General features: G+C 49.2%; 1 protein-coding gene across 1 annotated transcript in view; it reads right to left on the reverse strand.

The window, feature by feature from the left end:
• Positions 1-5,449: 5,449 nt before the first annotated feature.
• The window catches only part of CRHR2 (corticotropin releasing hormone receptor 2), a 189,107-nt gene continuing 167,275 nt past the window's right edge, over positions 5,450-27,281 (reverse strand). The window contains exons 9-12 of the mRNA XM_075316888.1: positions 21,634-21,719; positions 19,114-19,249; positions 18,467-18,508; positions 5,450-5,762 (exon numbers count right to left, since the gene is read on the reverse strand). Coding sequence (XP_075173003.1) covers positions 5,622-5,762; positions 18,467-18,508; positions 19,114-19,249; positions 21,634-21,719 — 405 coding nt within the window. The 3' untranslated portion in view covers positions 5,450-5,621. The remainder of the gene's footprint in view (positions 5,763-18,466; positions 18,509-19,113; positions 19,250-21,633; positions 21,720-27,281) is intronic.

Here is a 27,281-nt window from a genome sequence, read left to right on the forward strand (position 1 = left end):
ACCTAAACATTTAGATCCTGATGAAATCCTGGTTAAGATGCTGATTAAATCCTGCTAACAAAACTTGCGATATTTCAAGAATTCTGGTAAATCGGCTTTAGGCTAAATTTTCTGGAAATGTATAAATACACGAATAAAAAAACTAAAGAAATGGTCAATTTTTTAAAATTCACAATTTTAATAAATAAAGCTTTTTTTTAATGTTTTTGTAGAACAATTGCAATTTTTTTTTCCTTTTTTTTTTAAGAAACAGGATAAATAAAGTAGAAAAATATCGACGAGGCGGCCAGCGGCACAGATCCGGCATCGCTAAGCTCACTTTGTAGAAGGCAACAGACGACTTGTGCATGAATTGTCACTGCTGAATGGCAAATGTCATCGACACCAATAAATACTCACACGTGATGATTGCTCTGCTGAGAAGATTGGCAAAAAACCTGCCTCCATTTGGGGCTTTTCTTTTCATGGGGGGGCATGTATCAATAGTGTCAATGCTGGCGAAATATGGTGCAACAAAATCTTGTGCAAATTTTTGAGTGCCTCTTTTTGGTGGCAACTGTGTCTGCAATTTGATATCAATGCATTACAACTGTGGGAACCCGACGCACCCCAAAAAAAGGGGTCCAAGGACAAACAAAGAGGTCCAAGGGCAAACAAAGGGTCCAAGAGAAACGATAGGGGTCCAAGGGCAAACAAAGGGGTCCAAGGGCAAACAAATGGTCCAAGGGCAAAGAAAGAGGTCCAAGGGCAAACAAAGGAGTCCAAGGGCAAACAAAGGGATCCAAGGGCAAACAAAGGGGTCCAAGGGCAAACAAAGGGATCCAAGGGCAAACAAGTGGACCTTTCTCAATCACCAGCTCCAGGGTGACTTTCCTCAATAGCCGGCCTGGTGCACAGCTTGATACATGTGCCCCCATGGGTTTTCCGTAAGTAAACATGACAATAACAACAGCAAAACAGTAAAAAGTAAGACAATGCAATAAATAAAGGAATAAATCGCTGTACAAGAGATAAAGCAGAATTCAGAAAATCATCAACAATTTTTTGCATTTTTTACAATTTTCTTTGGGTTAAAAAAAAAAGGGAAATGAAAAATATCTAAGAATTTGTTGACCATCCTGACATATCCCTTGATTATTAATATAGATTTTTTGCTACAAAAAGTTGAAAAACTTACAAAAATTTTACATTTAGCCCCTCCCCTGAAGGGCAGTGAGGCAAATTTGGCCACCAGGGGGCACTCGAAAGAGAAGTGAACAGGACCCCTGACATGGTGCAGATTTACATCATCACGACCCTTGATCTATGATCAGAGGAGCCGGCATCTACCCCTCTATTAATTTCTTACTGATCGTAGAAGAAGGTGGAATGAAACGCCTCTGGTTGGTCTCTCCCAGTATTTGTAGGGTTGGGTGCTTCTGAAATTAATCCTTTGCCCAAGAATAGAGCCAACATAACCTAGGGCTCATCCATGCACAGGCCATATAATGCCCACAGGGGCCACCTCTATCCACAGGGGCCACCTCTATCCACAGGGACCACTTCTATCCACTGGGGTCACCTCTATCCACAGGGACCGCCTCTATCCACAGGGGCCACCTCTATCCACTGGGGTCACCTCTATCCACACGGGCCACCTCTATCCACAGGGGCCACCTCTATCCACTGGGGTCACTTCAATCCACAGGGACCGCCTCTATCCACAGTGACCACCTCTATCCACAGTGGCCACCTCTATCCACAGGGGTCACCTCTATCCACAGGGGCCACCTCTATGCTTTGTATGATTGTAACTCAGCTGGTAGAAGGCACTTTAGATCAATGATTTTCATTTTTTGGGGGCCAAGTGTCTGGAGTTCAGATTTTTGGCCTAATATCTTAGCGTTTGTGGCCCTCCCCAAACGACTTGCTCCAAAATAAAGAATTGACTGCAACCTATGTGGTCATGTTGGTCACAAAAATTACTATTGTGGTGGCAAAAAAAAATGTTGTCATGCAAACTCTGGAATTTGGACCACATCAGACCTATTATCGTTGCCACATGAATGAGTCCATTTCTACGGACATCTAAGGAAGTAATAGAGCTAAGCCAGAGACTTCATCGAATGCCTATGGGAGGGGGTTGCTGGTTGAGGTCCCCTTGGTCCTCATGGTGGAGGAGACTGTAGAATCACTTGTGTCCTTTCTGAGATCCGGCCATAATCAATCTACGTTCATGAGTCTGGTCATGCAAATCCAGATCAGATGGGAAATTTCTAGGTAACTGTAAACATTTTGATGGCTATGTTGAACAATCCAAAATTTGTTGAATATCGGAAGAGAGGTGGCCAACAAAATAGCCAACCAAATGGCCAACATGATCAACCAACAGAATTATCTTTTACTGTTGAGCAAAAAGATAGAAGGTAACCTGGTCCAGTGGTCTTAGTTTTCCATGGCTTCTGGACCAGAGCCCTTTGAACCTCCTCCAACCTGCTGGTATTATCAGCTCTTCTACTGATTAGTAGACCAGGTAGGAGCATGTTTTTAGGGTTTCAGTCCAGCAATCATGGACTACTGACATGGCCACTGGACCAGGACTCTGTGTATACTTTTGCTCAACACTAAAAGGTAATCTTCCTGCCAGGAAATCCATTCGGTTGGTCGACCATGTTGGCCGGACCTGTTCTGATATTGGACAGATTTTGTATTGTTGATTAGGAGTCTGTCGCCTCCTTGACCAACGACAGCTGAGATATCAGTTTATGAATCTATTCTATGGAATTTTGAATAAAAACAAAAAGTTTTGAAACTTTTTGCTTTGAACTCATCATTACTGCCTTCCACAAATCTCCTGGATTTTTGCTTTTCTTATCAGTTTTCTCCCTTATTATGAATATTTTATCCTTTACTAATTTTTGGGGACCTAAAACAATCCTGTGCATCACAGAGAGACAGTCTCCTGCTTAGCTGAAATTCCTACAAAGCTTACAACTACATGTACTGAAATGATAATCACTTAGACATGAAATCAAGAGCTTGTTAGGCAACCTGAGCTACTGTAACCTGCAGAACACACCCCAGAGGAGCCGTAAAAGGAGACGTTAACCCCAATTCTCGACAATTTTACACCAATTGTAAAGCTGACCTAAGCCAAAAAAAGTTGCAAGTGATGGCACATGCTAACTTTTCTCGGCACTCAAAAGTTTTGAGAAATGTTGAGTAAAAGGGGGCATTCCTTACTGGAAGTGGGTGTGGCCTAAAACTGTTAAGTCATAGTAATTAAAGGGTTATTCCCAAAATTCCAAATTATCGCCTATTCACTGAGGTTCCCGAGAATTGAGGCCCAAAACTCCCCATAAAAATGGGGCCGAGTACAGTGCTTTGCAGTCTCATAGACAGTGAATGGTATGATGGAGTGCATATGTGGCCTCTCCCTCCTTACAAGGCACTTCTGAGCCCCTTCTCATGAAATCTGGTGCTAACCTGTTTTTCTGCCAACCTAAAGGCTACTTTACATGCTGCGACATCGCTAGCGATCTCATTAGTGATGTGAAATTCTAGAGCGCAAGTGCGATCTTTCGAGATCGTACATAGGTCATTTTACGCATGTGCGATCTCGACAGGTCGCACTTGCGATCTCGACAGGTCGCACTTGCGATCTAGAATTTCACATCGCTAATGAGATCGCTAGCGATGTCGCAGCATGTAAAGTAGCCTTTAGGCTTGTAAAATAGGTTTGTGAATTTGCTAAGCCCCACCCATGAGGAGCCAGATCAGACAACTAGCTTAAAAAACAAATGAGATGGTAAATCCTTTAAAAGATAAAGGCAGCTGTAGTGCGCCATTGATTCTCATGATAAGGCGGATGAACAATAAAATACAAAAACAAACAATCCACTTATTATTACAGATGGTTTGCAAAATATGTTTTGGAATTTTCTCTAAACCCCACTAACGAGGAGCCATATCAGACAACTAGCTTAAAAAAAACAATGAGATGGTAAATCCTTTAAAAGATAAAGGCAGCTGTAGTGAGGGATTGATTATCATGATCAGGCGGATGAACAATAAAATACAAAAACAAACAATCCACTTATTACAGATGGCTTGTAAAATATGTTTGGGAATTTGGTTAAACCCCACCCATGAGGAGCCAGATCAGACAACTAGTTTGAAAAAAACAACGAGGTGGTAAATCCTTTAAAAGATAAAGGCAGCTAGGGTGAGGGATGGATTCTCCTGATAAGGCGGATGAACAATAAAATACAAAAACAAACAATCCACTTATTATTACAGACGGCTTGTAAAATATGTTTGGGAATTTGGCTAAGACCCACCCATGAGGAGCCATATCAGACAACTAGCTTAAAAAAACAAGATCGTAAATCCTTTAAAAGATAAAGGCAGCTAGAATGAGGAATGGATTCTCCTGATAAGGAGGATGAAAAATAAAATAGAAAAACAAACAATCCACTTATTATTACAGACGGCTTGTAAAATATGTTTGGGAATTTGGCTAAACTCCACCCACGAGAAGCCATATCAAACAACTAACTTAAAAAAAAAATCAATGAGATGGTAAATCCTTTAAAAGATAAAGGCAGCTTGAGTGAGGGATTGATTTTCATGATAAGGCGGGTGAACAATAAAATACAAAAACAAACAATCCACTTATTACAGACGGCTTGTAAAATATGTTTGGGAATTTGGCTAAGCCCCACCCATGAGGAGCCAGATCAAACAACTAGCTTGAAAAATCCAAGGAGATGGTAAATCCTTTAAACGATAAAAGCAGCTGGTAGTGAGGGATTGATTCGCATGACAAGTCAGATGAAAAAAAAATACAAAACAAACAATCCACATATTATTACAGACCATTTCCCCTAAAATTATCACCTACAAATAAAGACCAAATGGTTAAAAACGCTATTAAGGATCAAAGAAGACCACTTAAGATTTTTCATCTCTCAACTATTTTTGGTAAGAAGATCGACTCCATTTTTTTTAAAACTGTTTTTTGCAAAGTAGAAATTTACAAAGAATTTTCCGGAACCTTTGGCGCTACCATCCATGAGTATCCAGTTTATCCACCGCGCTCTTCAGTCCCCGGACGAAAAAGGAGAATTCGGTCAAAGCACTTGGTTCAATCGGGAGGTTTACACTAAAAAAAAAATCGGTACCTGTTCCACCGCTAGAGGCGCCGAGCTCTGCTTTACCGTAGCATCTACACGGTACTCTACACTCAGGGTTGTGTGTTTTGTTCTGTGATAGTGGTGAGCGAGCACTACCATGCTTGGACGCTCGGTACTGGAAACGAGCAGGTTGGACACTCGGATGGAAGGAACTCGAGAACCTGAGTATAATAGAGGTCAATGGGAAACTCGAGATCTTCCAGGAAAATTACTTGAGTCTCCCATTGACTTCCATTATACTCCGGTACTCGAATCTAGCCCGTCCAAGCGTCCAACCTGCTCATTTCGACCACCGAGCACCCGAGCATGGTAGTGCCCGCTCATCACTATTCTTTGACTTTCCCCCGTGTTTTGGCCACCGAGCGTCCAATAAGGATGAATTCTGTCCTCCAACACGAGAATCAAAAACATACAAAATCTCCGGAGGCGGCGCCGGTATTCCTGCGCTCAGATGGCCGCCGTCTGCTTTATGCTGTGAAAGCTGATCCTGGTTGGCGAGGTTGGGATGGACATGGCTCGGGCGACTCGGACGCGGAGGGAATGATGGTCTTGCCAGCGGTGCCACCTTTTTCTTGCGGCTGATCGAACCTAGGAAGACAAGACAAGCAGGATCTCTTAGATATAAATTATGGTAAAAAAAACTGAAACAGGCTTAGATACAGCAGCTCAGCAAACAGTATCACACATCAGAAGCTTAGATACCTGAGCTCAATGCAAAGTAACACACGAAAGGCATAGATACATTGGCTAAACAATAAAGTATCAAACACACTAGCTCAGCAAACAGTATGACACATGATGGGATTAGATACACTCGATTGTTAAAAAGTATCACACATGATAAGCTTAGCTACACAGCTCAGCAAACAGTATCACACAGAAGGAATAGATACATCAGTTCAGCATACAGAATCACACATGATCAGCTTAGATACATCAGTTCAGCAGACAATATCAGACATGATGGACTTAGCTACGTCAGTTCAGCAGACGGTATCATACATGATGGGCTTAGATACATCAGTTCAGGCTCAGCAGACAGTATCACATATGACCTGCTTAGATACATAATTTCAGCAGACAGTCTCAAACATCATCAGCTTAGATACATCAGTTTAGCAAACCGTATCACATATGATCAGCTTAGATAATTCAGCTCAGCAGACAGTATCACACATTATGGTCTTAGATACATCAGATCAGCAGACTATCACACATGATGGGCTTAGATACAGTGGCATTATCCAGGTATTATATAATGTCCCTGCAGTGCGCGGTTCCGGGGGTGGACACTAATTTGCTGTTTTCGGCAGTTTGCCTTTGTGAGGTAAATCCGGAGAGATGACGATAAATCATGATATTCAAGTATGTCAGGAAGCCCTCTCCTGGTGTCAACCCCCCTTTCCTTCACACAACTGGTTTAGCAACAAATCCCATGGCCATGTCCTGTGATATGGAAATGAGGTGATGTGCGGACAATGGACACAGGATGGCTCCCTGCCGTCACCCTGTAACAAGAGTTGTATCTCATTAGCAAGGCTTGGAAGTAGCCAGACAGAACGACTCCAGTAAAAAATGGTTCATATCTCGCAAGCCATATCTCCGATAAATATGGCAACCATAAAAATGGTGTTTGCGCAGGCGGACGATGCTGGCACACCTTTTTTATGGAAGGGGGAGCTGGGGAAATACCCCAGGCGTGATATCAGCCATATGGGAACTCGTAGACAGGTCATGAGTCCCCTCGTTCTGTAGCTAAATTCATAACTGTCACAATGAGAGCATTGGCGTCCGCCTACGACGCTCCCAGGCAAAGTTATGGCCCATATTCCATGTTGTGAATTTGTCCATAACTCCAGCCAGGGGTGGAGCAGTGCTCCCTCTGAGGTCACTAAGGTAGGAGGGGACCTGGATTTGCCCAGGTTGATAACCCTGCTTCGGCCATTGTCCAAGGTTCTTTCGCTGGGGGTCACGTGCAGGAAACATCTGCGGGAGTTCCTAGAAACCTGGTCTACAGCGCCCCCCTGTGGCCAGACGCACAAGGTAACTGATTGAACTGTGTATGCCTGTTTGTAACCCATGCTTTGATTGTAACTGTACTCTGACATATGTATATTCTGTAGAGTCCCTATTGTATATATTGTAGTTCTAGTGTGCTTTAGGCTGATTAAAGTATATAATTAATCTTGAGCTGTTCTGTTATCTCGATCTCGAATCCCACGTCTGTGTGTTCGGCTAATAGTTACCGTAAATCGGTTGGTGGCAGCGAGTTGTGCCAAGGATTATTGTGGGGAGGCCAGTGAGATTCGGGGAGAGTTTATATATTCCGCCCGCGGAGGTCGGGGGAATATATACCCTTCTCTCGCCGGGGGCCCTTCAATAATCGGCATAAGTAGTATAGCGGCCTCCTTGCTTATGGTCGGGCAATTCCATAATTGGCCTGACTATAAGAGGGGCGCTAGAGAGCGCGTCACGTGCTCTGTCTGTCGGTCGGGAGGTATAAAGGAGGGGGACGCCCCCTTGCTACCCCCCGATTGTGACGTACTGGTAGCCAGCGCGGGGGATTTCTGAGAGACCCCCCGGTGGTTTGTGACATATTGGTGGCAAGCGGTGGGATCGAGATAATAGTGTGTGTGAGTGTGAGACCCATACTCCCAGACACTAAAGACTGCCTGCAGCAGCTGTGGCTGCTGGGGTCTTCAGACTAGCTCAACACTAGAGTGTCAGAGTGCAGATACTGTAAGGTGTGTGGAGGCATCAGGTGTCAGTTCTGTGTCAGTGACCAAAAGTCTGCAAGAATGGCTGAGAGCACCAGGAGCAAAGCCAAAGGAATGGCCGATGCTAAGGCCAGAGACGATGAGGAGGTTGTCCACGAGTCCTCCAGGAGCTCGACGCCAGAAAACAGCTCTGCAGAGGACATTGCACAACCGGGCACTGCTGGACAAGATGAGGAGCAGCTCGCCCAAGGGTCCTCAACGAGCCAGATGCCAGCCCTCCGCTCTGCAATGGACAGTGAATCACCAGGCTCCGCAGCGGGCCGCAGATCACCACGTGCCATTCCACCGAGCCTGGGAGGCTCGGATAGCCTTCTTCAAATGGCTATGGCCCTACGCCAGGCTGGAGACCGGGAGGGCTACAAGGAACTCATGGCCGAGCGTGAGCGGCAAGCAGCGCGTGAAGAGCGCCAGGCAGAGCGTAACTACCAGCTGCAGCTAGCTCAGCTCCGGCCCTCATCAGCCACCCGTGACCTTCCAGACACCAAACTTCCAAAGGTCCGTGTTGAGGACTTCCCAGTGCTGGAGAAGGATGGAGACTTGGACTCTTTCTTGACTGCTTTTGAACGGACTTGCTTGCAGCATCATCTGAACAAGGACCAGTGGGCCAAATACCTGACCCCCCGTTTAAGGGGTAAGGCCCTGGATATCCTTGGGGACTTGCCTGCTGAGGCGGATCAGGGCTACGACACCATCAAGCGGGCCCTGATCCAACAGTACAACCTCACCCCGGAGTCCTACCGCAAGAAGTTCCGGACGCTGCAGAAGGGACCAAAGGACTCCTGGGCTGACCACCGGCGGGCACTTGCCCGAGCTGCCGACCACTGGACCCAAGGCCTGCAGCTTTCCACCGGACCGGAGATCCTGGACTTGTTCATCACGGAGCAACTCTTGTGGAACTGCCCTGAGGATCTCCGCCAGTTCATCCGAGACCAGAAGCCAAAGGGATCCACGGCTACAGCTGCCCTGGCAGATGACTACACCAACAATCGGGCTCCTGAAGCCAGGAGAGCAGCCACCAGCAGCACCTGGAGAGGGGGTAAGATGAACTCTGCGACTGCCCCACCTGCCCCTAGACTGCAGGGGGTGTCCCCCTCAACTCCCCTCTCCAGGCCCGTGGCAGAACCAAGACGGTGCCACCAGTGCAACCTACCTGGACACTTCAAGGCCATGTGCCCTCAGCGTCCCAAGGCCCCGGCTCCGTCCCCGTCCCAAGGGCCGCCCAAGGTGTATTGTGTGGGTGGGGGTGGTGGTAGGTCCCTGGACAGCTTCCAACCTGTCACCGTCGGCCAGTCTGTGACCATAGGACTGCGAGACAGCGCCTCGGAGGTGACTCTGGTGCGGCCTGAGATGGTGTCCCCCCAAGACTTGATCCCTGGAAAAACCCTCGCTGTCTCCGGGATTGGAGGCATTGACCCGGCGCTGCCTGTTGCTGACATTTATGTGGACTGGGGCGCAGGGCGAGGGGTGAGGGAGGTGGGGGTAACTGATCGGATCCCTGCAAACGTGCTACTTGGGACAGATTTGGGGCAAATAACCTCCCAGTTTGGCCCCGCCCCAAAGGCTGAACCTTCAGCCAGTGCTGACGTGCCTCCGGACAATGTTAATGTGTTATCTATGAATGATGTAAGGGAGGAGGGAGTGAACTCTGATATTTCTGCTTGCACAGACACCATAGACACACACGCAGCTGCAGCTGTGACAGGGGAGGGGGTCAGAGAAAGGTGTGACAATGCCTCTACAAGTAACCAGCCTGTGAGCTGGGATCTGTTGCCCTCTGCAGGGATAAGCAGAGAGCAGGGTGCTGCAGGGGGAGGACCAGTGTGTGGGGTGGGGGCTACCACAGCAAATGTGGGGTCCCCAGAGATTTCACAGCGGGGTTCTGTTGCTGCAGGAGGGGAACAGGCAGGTGAGATTGGGGCCGGTCCAGGAGCGGAAGTGCTCCCAGGTAAGATCTCGGTGCATGGTTCCCCCACAACCGGGGTGTCAGGAAGCCAGGTAGGTCTGCCTGAACCGGCGACTTGGTCAGGAACGGAGGAGGAGCAGGCACGACCCACGGTCGCAGCGGCTGTGGCCGCTGTCACCCGCAGTGGGAGTGCTGGAAGCCAAGGGGCCTCCCGGAGGTCCGATAGCTCTTCCCCTTCTGACCAAGTGGCAGCCGAGTCAGGTGGAGGCCAGGACACAGGTCCCGGGGTACTGACTGAAGATGTGACAGTCTCGTCGATTCTGGCCACATCTAGTCAGGAGTTTCAGGCAGCGTTAGAAGCTGACGACAGCCTGAAAGCTCTAAAGGAGCAGGCGGCACAGCCTCCCTCGGACTCGGACCCGGAGCGAGTGGTCTGGGACCAAGGACGGCTGTACCGGGCCACGGTCCAGCAGGGTTCACCGGAGGCGTGGCCCAGGGACCGACAGTTGGTGGTACCCTATCCGTTCCGGACGGAGTTGTTGCGGATCGCACATGAGATTCCGATGGCCGGACACCTAGGGATCGCTAAGACCAAGGCCAGGTTAAACCAGCATTTCTACTGGCCAAAAATGGGGGCCGATGTGGCTGCCTACTGCCGTTCGTGTGAAACCTGTCAGAGAGTGGGGAAGGCGGGGCCACGCCCCAAAGCCCCACTGGTATCTCTGCCAATCATCGATGAGCCTTTCAGGAGGGTGGCTGTGGATCTGGTCGGCCCGCTGGCCATCCCCAGCAGCTCCGGGAAACGCTTCATACTGACGGTAGTGGACTATGCCACCCGGTACCCAGAAGCAGTGGCCTTGTCGTCCATTCGGGCTGACAAGGTGGCCACCGCATTGCTGGAGATTTTCTCCCGAGTGGGTTTTCCCCAGGAAATGCTCACTGACCGGGGGACCCAATTCATGTCCCAGCTGATGGAGGCCCTCTGTAAGCAAGTCCAGGTGCGACATCTGGTGGCCAGCCCGTACCATCCACAGACTAATGGCCTGTGCGAGCGGTTCAATGGCACCTTAAAGCAGATGCTTAAGATGTTGGTCGACTCCCATGGGCGTGACTGGGAGCGGTATCTCCCACACCTGTTATTTGCTTACCGGGAGGTTCCACAGGCCTCAACAGGATTCTCACCGTTTGAGCTCCTGTACGGGCGACGTGTGCGGGGCCCCCTGGCTCTGGTGAAAGAGGCTTGGGAAGGGGATTTGGCCACCCCTGGAGTGTCGGTTATCGAGTATGTCATGCGCTTCCGGGACAAAATGCAGGCCTTGACGCAACTGGTACACGACAATATGGCTCAAGCCCAGGCCGATCAGAAGCGTTGGTACGACCAGAACGCTTGTGAGAGGACCTACCAAGTGGGTCAAGAGGTGTGGGTACTGGTCCCCGTACCACAGGACAAGCTTCAGGCAGCCTGGGAAGGCCCATACCTCGTGTACCAGCAGCTCAACCCTGTGACGTACCTGGTCACCCTGGACCCTGCCCGTGGAAGGCGGAAGCCCTTCCATGTGAACATGATGAAGGCACATCATGAGCGGGAGGCATGTGCGCTCCCCGTGTGCAACCTGCCCGAGGAGGGAGAAGCGGAAACCCTCTTGGATATGCTAGCCCAGGTTAGGGCAGGCGGATCCATTGAGGATGTGGAGGTTGGCCACCAGCTCTTGGAGGACCAACGGTCCCAGCTGTGGGCCACCCTACACCCCTTCCGGGGGTTGTTTACCAACCAGCCCGGAAGGACTGACTTGGCTGTCCATCACGTGGACACTGGGGATCATCCCCCGATCCGGCGTTCAGCATATCGGGTCTCCCTGGAGGTGCAGCAACACATGCGCCAGGAGATGGACGAGATGCTGGAGCTGGGGGTGATCCAGGCATCCAACAGCGCTTGGGCCTCGCCTGTAGTCCTCGTCCCTAAGAAGGACCGAACCACTCGGTTCTGCGTGGACTACAGGGGGCTCAATGCTGTCACGGTCGCCGATGCGTACCCAATGCCACGCATCGATGACCTGCTCGATCAGTTGGCCGGGGCTCAGTACCTGACCATCATGGATCTGAGCCGGGGATATTGGCAGATCCCCCTGACTCGCAAGGCCAGGGAACGCTCTGCCTTTATTACCCCATTTGGACTGTACGAGTCCACGGTGATGCCATTCGGGATGAGGAATGCCCCTGCCACTTTCCAGCGGATGGTCAACACCCTGCTCAAGGGACTTGAAGGGTACGCGGCCGCGTACCTGGATGACATTGCCGTCTTCAGTCCCACCTGGGAGGACCACCTAGAGCATCTAGCACAGGTGCTCAGGCGGATCCACCGGGCAGGTTTGACCATCAAGCCGGGAAAGTGTCAGCTGGCCATGAGCGAGGTCCAGTACCTCGGTCACCGGGTAGGCGGGGGAACACTGAAGCCCGAGCCTGAGAAAGTGGAGGCCATCGCATCCTGGCCCACCCCCAGGACCAAGAAGCAGGTGATGTCCTTCTTGGGGACCGCTGGGTACTATAGGAGGTTTGTTCCATGCTATAGTAGCCTGGCAAAGCCCCTGACGGACCTCACCAAGAAGAAGCTGCCCTCTGCAGTCGATTGGACAATGGACTGCGAGACAGCCTTCCGGGCCCTAAAGGACGCCCTGTCCAGCCCGCCCGTGCTACAGGCAGCCGACTTCACGCGGCCGTTTGTAGTACAGACCGACGCCAGTGACTTCGGCCTCGGTGCGGTGCTCAGCCAGGTGGACTCTGCGAGCCAAGAGCACCCAGTCTTGTACCTGAGCAGGAAGCTGTTACCAAGGGAAGTTGCCTATTCCACGATGGAGAAGGAGTGCCTGGCCATAGTGTGGGCCCTGCAGCGTCTGCAACCCTATCTATACGGGCGCCACTTCATCGTGGAGACGGACCACAATCCCCTCAGCTGGTTGCACACCGTCTCTGGGACGAATGGGCGATTGTTGCGATGGAGCCTTGCGCTCCAGCAATACAACTTCACCATTCGCCACAAAAGGGGCCGTGACCACGGTAACGCAGACGGGCTGTCCCGACAAGGAGAGGTCGCGGACGGGCGCACGGGGGAACACCGGAGTGTGCTGCCCCCTAGCGCCCTCAAAAGGGGGGAGGTGTGAGGTAAATCCGGAGAGATGACGATAAATCATGATATTCAAGTATGTCAGGAAGCCCTCTCCTGGTGTCAACCCCCCTTTCCTTCACACAACTGGTTTAGCAACAAATCCCATGGCCATGTCCTGTGATATGGAAATGAGGTGATGTGCGGACAATGGACACAGGATGACTCCCTGCCGTCACCCTGTAACAAGAGTTGTATCTCATTAGCAAGGCTTGGAAGTAGCCAGACAGAACGACTCCAGTAAAAAATGGTTCATATCTCGCAAGCCATATCTCCGATAAATATGGCAACCATAAAAATGGTGTTTGCGCAGGCGGACGATGCTGGCACACCTTTTTTATGGAAGGGGGAGCTGGGGAAATACCCCAGGCGTGATATCAGCCATATGGGAACTCGTAGACAGGTCATGAGTCCCCTCGTTCTGTAGCTAAATTCATAACTGTCACAATGAGAGCATTGGCGTCCGCCTACGACGCTCCCAGGCAAAGTTATGGCCCATATTCCATGTTGTGAATTTGTCCATAACTCCAGCCAGGGGTGGAGCAGTGCTCCCTGTGAGGTCACAAAGGTAGGAGGGGACCTGGATTTGCCCAGGTTGATAACCCTGCTTCGGCCATTGTCCAAGGTTCTTTCGCTGGGGGTCACGTGCAGGAAACATCTGCGGGAGTTCCTAGAAACCTGGTCTACAGTGCCCCCCTGTGGCCAGACGCACAAGGTAACTGATTGAACTGTGTATGCCTGTTTGTAACCCATGCTTTGATTGTAACTGTACTCTGACATATGTATATTCTGTAGAGTCCCTATTGTATATATTGTAGTTCTAGTGTGCTTTAGGCTGATTAAAGTATATAATTAATCTTGAGCTGTTCTGTTATCTCGATCTTGAATCCCACGTCTGTGTGTTCGGCTAATAGTTACCGTAAATCGGTTGGTGGCAGCGAGTTGTGCCAAGGATTATTGTGGGGAGGCCAGTGAGATTCGGGGAGAGTTTATATATTCCGCCCGCGGAGGTCGGGGGAATATATACCCTACTCTCGCCGGGGGCCCTTCAATAATCGGCATAAGTAGTATAGCGGCCTCCTTGCTTATGGTCGGGCAATTCCATAATTGGCCTGACTATAAGAGGGGCGCTAGAGAGCGCGTCACGTGCTCTGTCTGTCGGTCGGGAGGTATAAAGGAGGGGTGACCCCCACTTGTTACCCCCCGATTGTGACGTACTGGTAGCCAGCGCGGGGGACTTCTGAGAGACCCCCCGGTGGTTTGTGACAGCCTTGTAGGCAGCGCAGTTAATAATCAGCGCAGATTAATAATACATGCAGGGGCTAATGAATTAGAAACACAGTAATTAAATCTGATTATTGCAATTCATTTTTTCTCCGCAGAAATAAATCCAATATCTCCGGTGAGAGGAGGGTAAATCTACAATCAGGACGATACTGGATGACAATCAGTATCTGTCCATGTCTGTCCGCTGATAATAGAACAACAACATCGGGGGAGAGGAACTCTGAAAGGGTTAATTGGGTCTGATGTTTAATGGACGACTAGTGGGGGCGCAGATGTAGCAGAGCTGAGTGTATGATTGGTAATATCACAGACTATTACCTGTGTGTCACCGGCAAAGAGAACAGAGTCTTATATTATTTTTTGTGAATGTGTGGCACTGTTATTGGGACAATGTGGATGGCTGGCACTGTTACTTAGACAATGTGGATGGCTGGCACTGTTATTGGGACAATGTGGATGGCTGGCACTGTTATTGAGACAATGCGGATGGCTGGCACTGTTATTGGGACAATGTGGATGGCTGGCACTGTTATTGGGACAATGTGGATGGCTGGCACTGTTATTGGGACAATGTGGATGGCTGGCACTGTTATTGGGACAATGTGGATGGCTGGCACTGTTAATGAGACAATGTGGATGTCTGGCACTGTTATTGAGACAATGTGGATGTCTGGCACTGTTAATGAGACAATGTGGATGGCTGGCACTGTTATTGGGACAATGTGGATGGCTGGCACTGTTATTTAGACAATGTGGATGCTTGGCACTGTTAATGAGACAATGTGGATGGTTGGCACTGTTATTGGGACATTGTGGATGGCTGACACTGTTATTTAGACAATGTGGATGGCTGGCACTGTTATTGAGACAATGTGGATGTCTGGCACTGTTATTGGAACAATGTGGATGGCTGGCACTGTTATTGGGACAATGTGGATGGCTGGCACTGTTATTGGGACAATGTGGATGGCTGGCACTGTTATTGGGACAATGTGGATGGCTGGCACTGTTATTGGGACAATGTGGATGGCTGGCACTGTTATTGGGACAATGTGGATGGCTGGCACTGTTAATGAGACAATGTGGATGGCTGGCACTGTTATTGAGACAATGTGGATGGCTGGCACTGTTATTGAGACAATGTGGATGTCTGGCACTGTTATTGAGACAATGTGGATGTCTGGCACTGTTATTGAGACAATGTGGATGTCTGGCACTGTTATTGAGACAATGTGGATGTCTGGCACTGTTAATGAGACAATGTGGATGGCTGGCACTGTTATTGGGACAATGTGGATGGCTGGCACTGTTATTTAGACAATGTGGATGCTTGGCACTGTTAATGAGACAATGTGGATGGCTGGCACTGTTATTGGGACATTGTGGATGGCTGACACTGTTATTTAGACAATGTGGATGGCTGGCACTGTTAATGAGACAATGTGGATGGCTGGCACTGTTATTGAGACAATGTGGATGGCTGGCACTGTTAATGAGACAATGTGGATGGCTGGCACTGTTAATGAGACAATGTGGATGGCTGGCACTGATACTGGGACACGATGGTAGGCTAGCACTGATACTGGGGAACTATGGTTGGCTGCACTGATACTGGGACACAATGGGAAGCTACACTGATACTGGGGCACTTGGGTGGCTGCACTGATACTGGGGCACTATTGGAGGTTGCACTGATACTGGGGCACTTGGGTGGCTGCACTGATACTGGGGCACTATGGGGGGCTGTGTGGTTGATATTATCAGCTGATATAATGGGGTCAGAAATGGATATTTGGCAGTGAGATAATGCTGTTTGCCAGTGCTGGGATTTCTTGCTATGAAGGATAATATGGAGCTGCCTTATTCATGGTCTGGACACCAAGGTAGTCACTTGGCTGCTGAGGAACCGCATACATCAAATAATGGAGAAATAAAATGGAAAACTTGTATCTGAGGGGTGGAGAAGCTGTGTCTGTACTTCCCCTTTAAGACTCTTTTTTCTCCGCAGAAGCCCCGGGATTCTAGAATTCCCCCTTCGCGCTGTTACATATCCACAATCGGCAAAAACCGCACAACTTCTGTTATCCTTTAATTACTTCCTTTCTGCATATTTAGTGATAGCGACTGCAGTAACAAAGGCGCGGAGGAGAGAGGCCGGGGCCCGGCCTCCGCTAATATATTATACATTAGAAGAAGCTCTAGTCTTTGTGCCGTTATCCGAGTGTCAAACAATTAAGACGTTTTAGGCCAGAAAATGATTTTGAGACAAAGACAAAAGATGAAAAATATTCCCGGAGCCTCAATCAATAAAACATTACCCGTCCCGTCCGTCAGTCTGCAGCTCGGCCTATGGATGTGACGGGGGCAGAGACTCTTAAAGGGGACGTCATTAAAAAAAAGAAGTGACTCCTGTATTTGTTACTTTAGTAAATATTTATTCTTAGTTTTCATTTTTTTATTCTTTTTCTCCTATTGGTGGAAGAAACTATATAAATGCAAGAAGTAGCACAGCGTTTTTGCAGCATTTTCACCCATTCAAAGGAATAAGGTAAAAAAAACGCATGCAAAAAAAGCATCAAAAACACAAGTATTTTTAACCCTTTAAAGATTGGGCAATTTTTCGTTTTTTATTTTTTCCTCCCCTTCTTCCAAGAGCCATAACTTTTTTTATTTTCCAGTTGATATAGCCATATGAGGACTTGTGTTTTGCGGGGTGAGTTGTACTTTTGAATGACACCGTTCATTTTATCATATCATGGTAAGCAAATAAAAAAATTCCAAGTGTAGGGAAATAGCAAAAAAAAAGTGAAATTTTGCAATTGTTTTTCAGATTTTCTTAATTACAGCGTATATTTGACCATAAAACTGACATGTCAGTGCGATTACGTAGATACCAAACGTGTAGGTTTGGTTTTATTTAAATGTTGGAAAAAAAATGTATCATTTTGAAAAAAACTCTTGCTTCTGTCACGACTTTGAGAGCCGCAACATTTTCACTTTTTTGGATATAGAGCTGTGTGACGGCTTGTTTTTGCACCCCAAGCCAAAGTTTTTGTTATTTTGGGGTATATGCACAATGTTTCAGTCACTTGTTATTATTTTTTTTTTATTTTGTTGCAGCAGGAAGAGTAGGAACAAGCCCCATCACCAAACAAAATGTAACTGGTGACATTGTGGCAACATCCTTTCGGGGGCTGGTCTGGTCTCTGCTCTTCCTGCTCAGCACTTTCTCTCCTTTAGGCTAGGTTCGCACACTGCGTCTTTTTGACGCTGCGTTTTTATGCGTTTTTGCCGCGATTTGGTGCGTTTTTGGCTGCGTTTTGCTGCATTTTTGATCTCTGCGTTTTGCTGCGTTTTTCCAATGCATTGCATGGGGGGAAAACGCAGAAAAACGCAGGAAAGAACTGACATGTCCATTTTTTTTTTAACTAAAAAACGCAGGTAAAAAAACCAGATGTGTGCGGACAGCAAAAATGAAAACTCATAGACTTTGCTGGGGAAGCAAAGTCCTGCAGTTTTGAGGCCAAAAACGCACCTGAAAAACGCGCAAAAACGCCGCGAAAAAAGCACTGTGCGCACATAGCCTTACAACGCGCACTGACAGTGCACTCTCTTACCGGCTCATAAGTTGTCATTAGAACTGGTAAGGGAGCGCACTGTCATTGTGCATTCAAAGCAGACAGCAGGAAGTGCAAACTGAGCATGTGTCAGAATTGACAACCGACACATGCTCAGTAGAGCAGGAACAAGCCTCTGAAATGGACGTCACTGACGACTTCTCATTTCAGGGTGCAGAAAGCAATTGCGGCAGAGATCCCAGCCCCGGCCCCCTGATGACGTCCCAGCATGCACTGGGGATTCTCAAGCAAAATGTTATCTAAAAGGAAAAATAAAATAAAACAAAAGGGCGATAACTTAGAGAGGGAACAGTAGGGAATGTTTAATTGGATTATTTTAGAAAAATTATCAGATTAATAAATTAGATAAACATTTTGCTTGATATTCAAATTTGTTTTTGATCACCCCTCTAAATTTCACCTCTGATCTCCACTGTCTTATTAAGGGACACATTTATGACTGTAGCAATTAGTGATTTCGTGTATGAATAAAAGTGCTACAAACTGGAACATACAGCCCCAATTTTTTTCCCCCAAAAGTCACTTACCTCTCCATTCAAGAAGCAATAAAATACTGATACAAAGAAACCCTGTAAGAAAAGTGACAAAACTTGTTTTAAACAAGATGCATTCACACATGACTCTCCAACTACTCTGCAAAGTCCTATAATTGGCCTTTTGTTTTAGTAAAATGTATCAATCTGATTAAAGAATAACTAAACTTTTTTTAAATTAATTGTTGAATTTAGATATGAATCTGGGTAATACGCTTAATTACTCAATTTTGCATCTCTTCTATCAAACAATTGGACTAAAGAGCTGTTTTAACTACCTAATGCTGTTTTAACTGCCTAGTTCATGCTCTTTTAGAAGCTGCTCTGAGCTGCTTCTCCAGCAAGAATCACTACTCGAACACTAGTGATAAACGTTTGCTGTATATGAGCACAGGGGAGAAGTTCACAAAATGAAAGTGTTTGTAAGAAGTATTTGAGCACGAATTTTCGCTAGAGCAGCAGTTCAGAGCAGCGTCTAAAGAAAGCATGAATTAAGAAGGTAAACCAGCACTTTCACCCTATTGTTTAAGAAGTGAGTAATTAAAATAAGGTATAGGAGAATATTACAAAGGTTCATAACTTCGTATGATTTCCATCCCCCAAATATTTAGTTTGTATCAGTGTCTGGTCAGATGGCTTACCTGAAAAGACTGCAGAAAAGAATTAAAATATATGAACACTATCTGCGAGACGTCGTCTTCCCCCGGATTCACAAAGAACAGCATGTATGTGATGCCCAGGAGGGGGAGTAAGACCAGCGTAGCCTTAACAGCTTTCCTATAAGACAAGGAGACATGTAAATTTTACAAAAAAAAAAGGAAAGTTCTACGGAAAAAGTTTGGTGCTTCTGAACTTTCTTGGTAAGAGATGATTCACACATTATGGTCATGTTTACAGTGCACGACATATTGAGAAAAATAATGGCAAAAAAAACATCACAACTATAAAAAGTCATTAAAAACTAAGGGTATGTTCACACTGAGTGAGTTTTTTTTTATATGGTTTTTCAATAGGATTCCGAGCCAAAATCCATATAAAAACTTTGAAATAAGCTTCCCAATCTGCCTGCAGTGCACAGGTTGCAGATTTTATGTTGTATTTTTTAATGAGTGGTAAATAAAAGCATTAGGTCAATTCTCTGCTCTTTTCTATGGTTAAATCTTATTTTTGCACTTGCCTGTGAAGTTATTTGTCAGTTTTTTGTTGCTGAGATGCAACTAAAACATACTCTATTGCTACACCTCATATTCTAATTAAAAATGTATAAAAAAACCACACCAAATAACTACATCAAATGGTCCCAGGGGGTGGTGCAGTGTTAGGTCGCAGTGCTTAGCAATTGTACCGCTCATGAGGTCCTGCAATGGATAGGACATAGGTGTCACACGGAGTTTTGCACAAACTTTGCCCACTGTCATGGCGACGTCAGACTCTGTTCAAATTGCAGACTCTGACACTCTGCCCGATGGTTTCTCTGGTGTCTGGGATCAACATAGGCAGACTCGAGCGTCGACCTGCTGTATGCTGATTTATAGGCAGCTAAGCAAGAGTTAATCTCTGCTGGTCTGCTTGCTCCATTGATCACATGTTGTGGGGAGACCTAACACATCTGCTCCCCTCCTATTTATGCTTGTTGAATCCTTCCACCCATGCCAGCTGTCACGGTTCCGCTGTGCGGAGCACTTTGCATTTGGAATGCTTTTGTCATGGCTCCGCATTTTGGATTTGAAAATGCTCTGCTATGTGTTTTGTGCACTTGCTGACAGGTTGTCTTTCAGCATTAGGGTCCACGCTGGTTTTGGGAGGTGCCTTCACAGATGTGTCTCATTCCTGGTGATTGCTCTGTTTCATTACTGGGCTTCCTCGGTCTGAACTTCGCCAGTTATACTTCCTGTTTGCTCAGTGTGCTCTTGGCTCCTGTCTGGTGTAAGTGTTCTGATGTTGGCTTCTGACCTTGCACCTCTTCCTGACCACGTCTCTGTCTGCTTCCTGAACCTTGTATGTTACTTCACAGCTTCTGACCTCGGACCTCTTCCTGACCACGTGTCTGTCTACTCCCCGAACCTTATACGTTACCTCCTGACGTCTGACCATGTCTCTGTCTGATCCCTGAACCTTGTATGTTACTTCACGGCTTCTGACCTCGGACCTCTTCCTGACCACGTGTCTGTCTGCTCTCTGAACCTTTTACATTACCTCCTGGCTTCTGACCGCGGACCTCTTCCTGACCACGTCTCTGTCTGCTTCTTGAACCTTATATGTTACCTCCCAGTTTCTGACTTTGGACCTCTTCCTGACCACATCTCTGTCTGCTCCCTGAACCTTATACATTACCTCCTGTCTTCTGACCTCAAACCTCTTCCTGACCACTTCTCTGTCTGCTTCCTGAACCTTATACGTTCTCTCCCTGCTTCTGACCTTGGCTCTCTTCCTGACCACTTCTCTGTCTGCTCCCTGAAGCTTATACGTTATCTCCTGTCTTTTGATCCCGGCTTGTCTGAATACCCTTCTATCCATACTGCTCTTAGTGTCTAACATCACACCAGCTATAGTTTGTCTGTGTAGGTCTGTGAGGTGTGGTGTGCCAGAATTTCTGGTGAAAGTTGTGCTTTTTGCTTGGTGTGGTTGTGGAGTTTACCCCTTCATTCCTGCTCTTATTTTAAATCCTGAATCTCTGATTGTCTTAACCTTTGTGTGTGTTAGTGCTGTGTGACAGAGATTTGGTTTTCCCTTGTCTGTCTTTATCTGTAAGTTTCATCACCTCCTGTGGCTGAGGGGGAATCAGATCAGGACTGGTCAGGAGCAGGGCCAGGAAGGAGACTCAGACATCTCCACCATTAGGAGTATCCCTGAGATTAGGGATAGCATAGAGCCCTCTAGCTTGAAGGACGGCTTAGGAGCCCTGGCTCCCCGCTATCCCATAGTCATCATGACAATAGGGTTTCAGTTTTATAGTACTCTCTTAATAGCAGCCTGTAATACAGCAATTTCCTAAATACATTTTTATGATCCAGTAACCAAATTATTGCTCAGTTGAGTCAGGACTGATACTTTTCATTTGGAGCTGACGGCGTTCACAGCCACCGGCCATTTCGGCTAGTTACACTGCTGCAGCCGATAAATTGTGATAAAACGACCGGGGGTCCTCGCGGGATGCTCACCTGTACTGTATGGTCTCTGATGTGGTCGAAGCTCGTAGTTTTGTCATTAATATTCTCACAATATTGAATAAAAATACAAAATTGATCTGAAAAATATAAAAAAAAGAAGATATTATACTACAACGTCCAGCATGCATTACAGATCATATGCCATTTGCAGATACAGAGGGTGGTGATACTGCAATCAGTAGAATGGAGACGTTTGGTTTGTTCACATTCTGGGTCATATATCGGCGCACCCCTTTCTTCATTTTTCTATAAACGAAGCTTTTTCATGCAAGTTTACCATTTTGTAGAATTTTTGGGGAGGCTCCTATGAGTGGTGTATACCGCTATATGTTTATACAGTAGAGTCGCGATACAAATTTGATGCTTTGCGGCTATCACATAACATCGTATAGCACTATAAATCAGGAGGGATGAGCAGAGCCTGTATAAAAGTCAGGGAAGGGAATGCAGCAGCCACTCTATTATGAATTTGGATATGAAGAGAACATCACAGCTCATAGCTTAGCCATGGAGATTAAATGAGAAAGTCATAAGCCACTGAAGAAACGGTGTGTGACAGCACAGCAAACAAGAAGACTATTGTGTGCAGAAAAGAAAGTAATACCATTAGAAATAATAGGGAGAAAGATATAGGAGAGTCACTGTGTCTGTGAGGCAGGAGAGTCACTGTGTCTGTGAGGCAGGAGAGTCACTGTATCTGTGAGGCAGGAAAGTCACTGTGTCTGCGAGGCAGGAGAGTCACTGTGTCTGTGAGGCAGGAGAGTCACTGTGTCTGTGAGGCAGGAGAGTCACTGTGTCTGTGAGGCAGGAGAGTCACTGTGCCTGTGAGGCAGGAGAGTCACTGTTCCTACGAGGCAGGAGAGTCACTGTGTGTGAGGCAGGAGAGTCACTGTGTCTGTGAGGCAGGAGAGTCACTGTATCTGTGAGGCAGGAAAGTCACTGTGTCTGCGAGGCAGGAGAGTCACTGTGCCTGTGAGGCAGGAGAGTCACTGTGCCTGTGAGGCAGGAGAGTCACTGTGTGTGGGAGGCAGGAGAGTCACTGTGTCTGTGAGGCAGGAGAGTCACTGTGTCTGGGAGGCAGGAGAGTCACTGTGTCTGTGAGGCAGGAGAGTCACTGTGTCTGTGAGGCAGGAGAGTCACTGTGTCTGCGAGGCAGGAGAGTCACTGTGTCTGTGAGGCAGGAGAGTCACTGTGTCTGCGAGGCAGGAGAGTCACTGTGCCTGTGAGGCAGGAGAGTCGCTGTGTCTGTGAGGCAGGAGAGTCACTGTGTCTGCGAGGCAGGAGAGTCACTGTGTCTGCGAGGCACGAGAGTCACTGTGTCTGCGAGGCAGGAGAGTCACTGTGTCTGTGAGGCAGGAGAGTCGCTGTGTCTGTGAGGCAGGAGAGTCACTGTGTCTGCGAGGCAGGAGAGTCACTGTGTCTGTGAGGCAGGAGAGTCACTGTGTCTGTGAAGCAGGAGAGTCACTGTGTCTGTGAGGCAGGAGAGTCACTGTGTCTGCGAGGCAGGAGAGTCACTGTGTCTGTGAGGCAGGAGAGTCACTGTGTGTGGGAGGCAGGAGAGTCACTGTGTCTGTGAGGCAGGAGAGTCACTGTGTCTGTGAGGCAGGAGAGTCACTGTATCTGTGAGGCAGGAGAGTCACTGTGTCTGTGAGGCAGGAGAGTCACTGTGTCTGTGAGGCAGGAGAGTCACTGTGTCTGTGAGGCAGGAGAGTCACTGTGTCTGTGAGGCAGGAGAGTCACTGTGTCTGTGAGGCAGGAGAGTCACTGTGCCTGTGAGGCAGGAGAGTCACTGTGTGTGGGAGGCAGGAGAGTCGCTGTTCCTACGAGGCAGGAGAGTCACTGTGTGTGAGGCAGGAGAGTCACTGTGTCTGTGAGGCAGGAGAGTCACTGTGTCTGTGAGGCAGGAAAGTCACTGTGTCTGCGAGGCAGGAGAGTCACTGTGCCTGTGAGGCAGGAGAGTCACTGTGCCTGTGAGGCAGGAGAGTCACTGTGTGTGGGAGGCAGGAGAGTCACTGTGTCTGTGAGGCAGGAGAGTCACTGTGTCTGGGAGGCAGGAGAGTCACTGTGTCTGTGAGGCAGGAGAGTCACTGTGTCTGTGAGGCAGGAGAGTCACTGTGTCTGCGAGGCAGGAGAGTCACTGTGTCTGTGAGGCAGGAGAGTCACTGTGTCTGCGAGGCAGGAGAGTCACTGTGTCTGGGAGGCAGGAGAGTCACTGTGTGTGGGAGGCAGGAGAGTCACTGTGTGTGGGAGGCAGGAGAGTCACTGTGTCTGTGAGGCAGGAGAGTCACTGTGTCTGTGAGGCAGGAGAGTCACTGTGTCTGTGAGGCAGGAGAGTCACTGTTCCTGCGAGGCAGGAGAGTCGCTGTGCCTGTGAGGCAGGAGAGTCGCTGTGTCTGTGAGGCAGGAGAGTCACTGTGTCTGCGAGGCAGGAGAGTCACTGTGTCTGCGAGGCAGGAGAGTCACTGTGTCTGTGAGGCAGGAGACTCGCTGTGTCTGTGAGGCAGGAGAGTCACTGTGTCTGCGAGGCAGGAGAGTCACTGTGTCTGTGAGGCAGGAGAGTCACTGTGTCTGTGAGGCAGGAGAGTCACTGTGTGTGGGAGGCAGGAGAGTCACTGTGTCTGTGAGGCAGGAGAGTCACTGTGTCTGTGAGGCAGGAGAGTCACTGTGTCTGTGAGGCAGGAAAGTCACTGTGTCTGCGAGGCAGGAGAGTCACTGTGCCTGTGAGGCAGGAGAGTCACTGTGCCAGTGAGGCAGGAGAGTCACTGTGTGTGGGAGGCAGGAGAGTCACTGTGTCTGTGAGGCAGGAGAGTCACTGTGTCTGGGAGGCAGGAGAGTCACTGTGTCTGTGAGGCAGGAGAGTCACTGTGTCTGTGAGGCAGGAGAGTCACTGTGTCTGCGAGGCAGGAGAGTCACTGTGTCTGTGAGGCAGGAGAGTCACTGTGTCTGCGAGGCAGGAGAGTCACTGTGTCTGGGAGGCAGGAGAGTCACTGTGTGTGGGAGGCAGGAGAGTCACTGTGTGTGGGAGGCAGGAGAGTCACTGTGTCTGTGAGGCAGGAGAGTCACTGTGTCTGTGAGGCAGGAGAGTCACTGTGTCTGTGAGGCAGGAGAGTCACTGTTCCTGCGAGGCAGGAGAGTCGCTGTGCCTGTGAGGCAGGAGAGTCGCTGTGTCTGTGAGGCAGGAGAGTCACTGTGTCTGCGAGGCAGGAGAGTCACTGTGTCTGCGAGGCAGGAGAGTCACTGTGTCTGCGAGGCAGGAGAGTCACTGTGTCTGTGAGGCAGGAGACTCGCTGTGTCTGTGAGGCAGGAGAGTCACTGTGTCTGCGAGGCAGGAGAGTCACTGTGTCTGTGAGGCAGGAGAGTCACTGTGTCTGTGAGGCAGGAGAGTCACTGTGTGTGGGAGGCAGGAGAGTCACTGTGTCTGTGAGGCAGGAGAGTCACTGTGTCTGTGAGGCAGGAGAGTCACTGTGTCTGTGAGGCAGGAGAGTCACTGTGTGTGGGAGGCAGGAGAGTTGCTGTGCCTGTGAGGCAGGAGAGTCGCTGTGTCTGTGAGGCAGGAGAGTCGCTGTGTCTGTGAGGCAGGAGAGTCGCTGTGTCTGTGAGGCAGGAGAGTCACTGTGTCTGCGAGGCATGAGAGTCACTGTGTCTGCGAGGTAGGAGAGTCACTGTGTCTGTGAGGCAGGAGAGTCACTGTGTCTGCGAGGCAGGAGAGTCACTGTGTCTGTGAGGCAGGAGAGTCACTGTGTCTGTGAGGCAGGAGAGTCACTGTGTCTGTGAGGCAGGAGAATCACTGTGTCTGTGAGGCAGGAGAGGCACTGTGTCTGTGAGGCAGGAGAGTCACTGTTCCTGCGAGGCAGGAGAATCACTGTGTCTGTGAGGCAGGAGAGTCACTGTGTCTGTGAGGCAGGAGAGTCACTGTGTCTGCGAGGCAGGAGAGTCACTGTGTCTGCGAGGCAGGAGAGTCACTGTGTCTGCGAGGCAGGAGAGTCACTGTGTCTGTGAGGCAGGAGAGTCACTGTGTCTGTGAGGCAGGAGAGTCACTGTGTCTGTGAGGCAGGAGAGTCACTGTGCCTGTGAGGCAGGAGAGTCACTGTGTGTGAGGCAGGAGAGTCACTGTGTCTGCGAGGCAGGAGAGTCACTGTGTGTGAGGCAGGAGAGTCACTGTGCCTGTGAGGCAGGAGAGTCACTGTGTCTGCGAGGCAGGAGAGTCACTGTGTCTGTGAGGCAGGAGAATCACTGTGTCTGTGAGGCAGGAGAGGCACTGTGTCTGTGAGGCAGGAGAGTCACTGTTCCTGCGAGGCAGGAGAATCACTGTGTCTGTGAGGCAGGAGAGTCACTGTGTCTGTGAGGCAGGAGAGTCACTGTTCCTGCGAGGCAGGAGAGTCACTGTGTCTGCGAGGCAGGAGAGTCACTGTGTCTGTGAGGCAGGAGAGTCACTGTGTCTGTGAGGCAGGAGAGTCACTGTTCCTGCGAGGCAGGAGAGTCACTGTGTCTGCGAGGCAGGAGAGTCACTGTGTCTGCGAGGCAGGAGAGTCACTGTGTCTGCGAGGCAGGAGAGTCACTGTGTCTGTGAGGCAGGAGAGTCGCTGTGTCTGCGAGGCAGGAAAGTCACTGTGTGTGTGAGGCAGGAGAGTCACTGTGTCTGCGAGGCAGGAGAGTCACTGTGTGTGAGGCAGGAGAGTCACTGTGCCTGTGAGGCAGGAGAGTCACTGTGTCTGCGAGGCAGGAGAGTCACTGTGTCTGCGAGGCAGGAGAGTCACTGTGTCTGTGAGGCAGGAGAGTCACTGTGTCTGTGAGGCAGGGCACACCAAGGAGATCACAGTTCTGGAGGCAGGAGAAACCAGGCAGATTAGCCCGGGGAGGGCAAGAGTGAAGTCTAGCTGAGGGCTAGAGTAAACAACAGAGAAGTGAAAGTGAAGGAAAGAAGAGTAGTAAAGGAGGAAAGCAAGAAGTGGTGACAGAGCAGAGAGTGTGCCAAGCCTGAGAGCCCAGCTTTGTGTAGGGCCAGAACAGCAAGGTCAGCGACGGCGGTGACTGTCCGGAGGGGGACCGTTTGGAAGTTCCTGGAAGGACCCCGTTGGCTGTGTGCCCGGTGGTCTGGAGCAGTGTTCCGAAGGACAGTCAGCACCAGGGCAGGGGCCTCTCGGACCCCGGCAAGGCTAGGAGTCGCCAAATTTGCCGAATCCGTCAGTGAAGGGGACGTAGATTCCCCCAACAACCAAGTCCCGATTGAAGGCAACAGTCCAACCCGTACAACAGAGGCACCGCCACCGCCAGGGCACCAGTCTCTGAGGGCCAGCGCCTGCGGGCAAAGTGTAGTGCTCCTCCGGCCCAGCTTGAAGCCGGGGAGCGGGTTACCGGTGGGGACCCATCGCAACCAACCGTACATACAGGTGCAAGGAAGAGGGACATCACCGTCACCTGCCGGGAAAGCAAAGCAGCCGTCTGTGGGACCGTCCTACCAGCCGTTGGTTTACCGTACAAACTGTGTCCACGTCTCAGGCTGAGTGAGTACCACAGTGCCGCAAGGCACAGCGCTGTCCCCGCGTCCCTGCGCCCACCAGGCCCTGCACCTCACAAGCCACCACCGGGTCCCGGGATCACCAACCCCTACCCACGGAGGGGCAACACAACACCTGGCT

The sequence above is a fragment of the Anomaloglossus baeobatrachus genome, chromosome 6 (genome assembly GCF_048569485.1).
Source record: "Anomaloglossus baeobatrachus isolate aAnoBae1 chromosome 6, aAnoBae1.hap1, whole genome shotgun sequence".
NCBI classification, from domain to species: Eukaryota; Metazoa; Chordata; class Amphibia; order Anura; family Aromobatidae; genus Anomaloglossus; species Anomaloglossus baeobatrachus.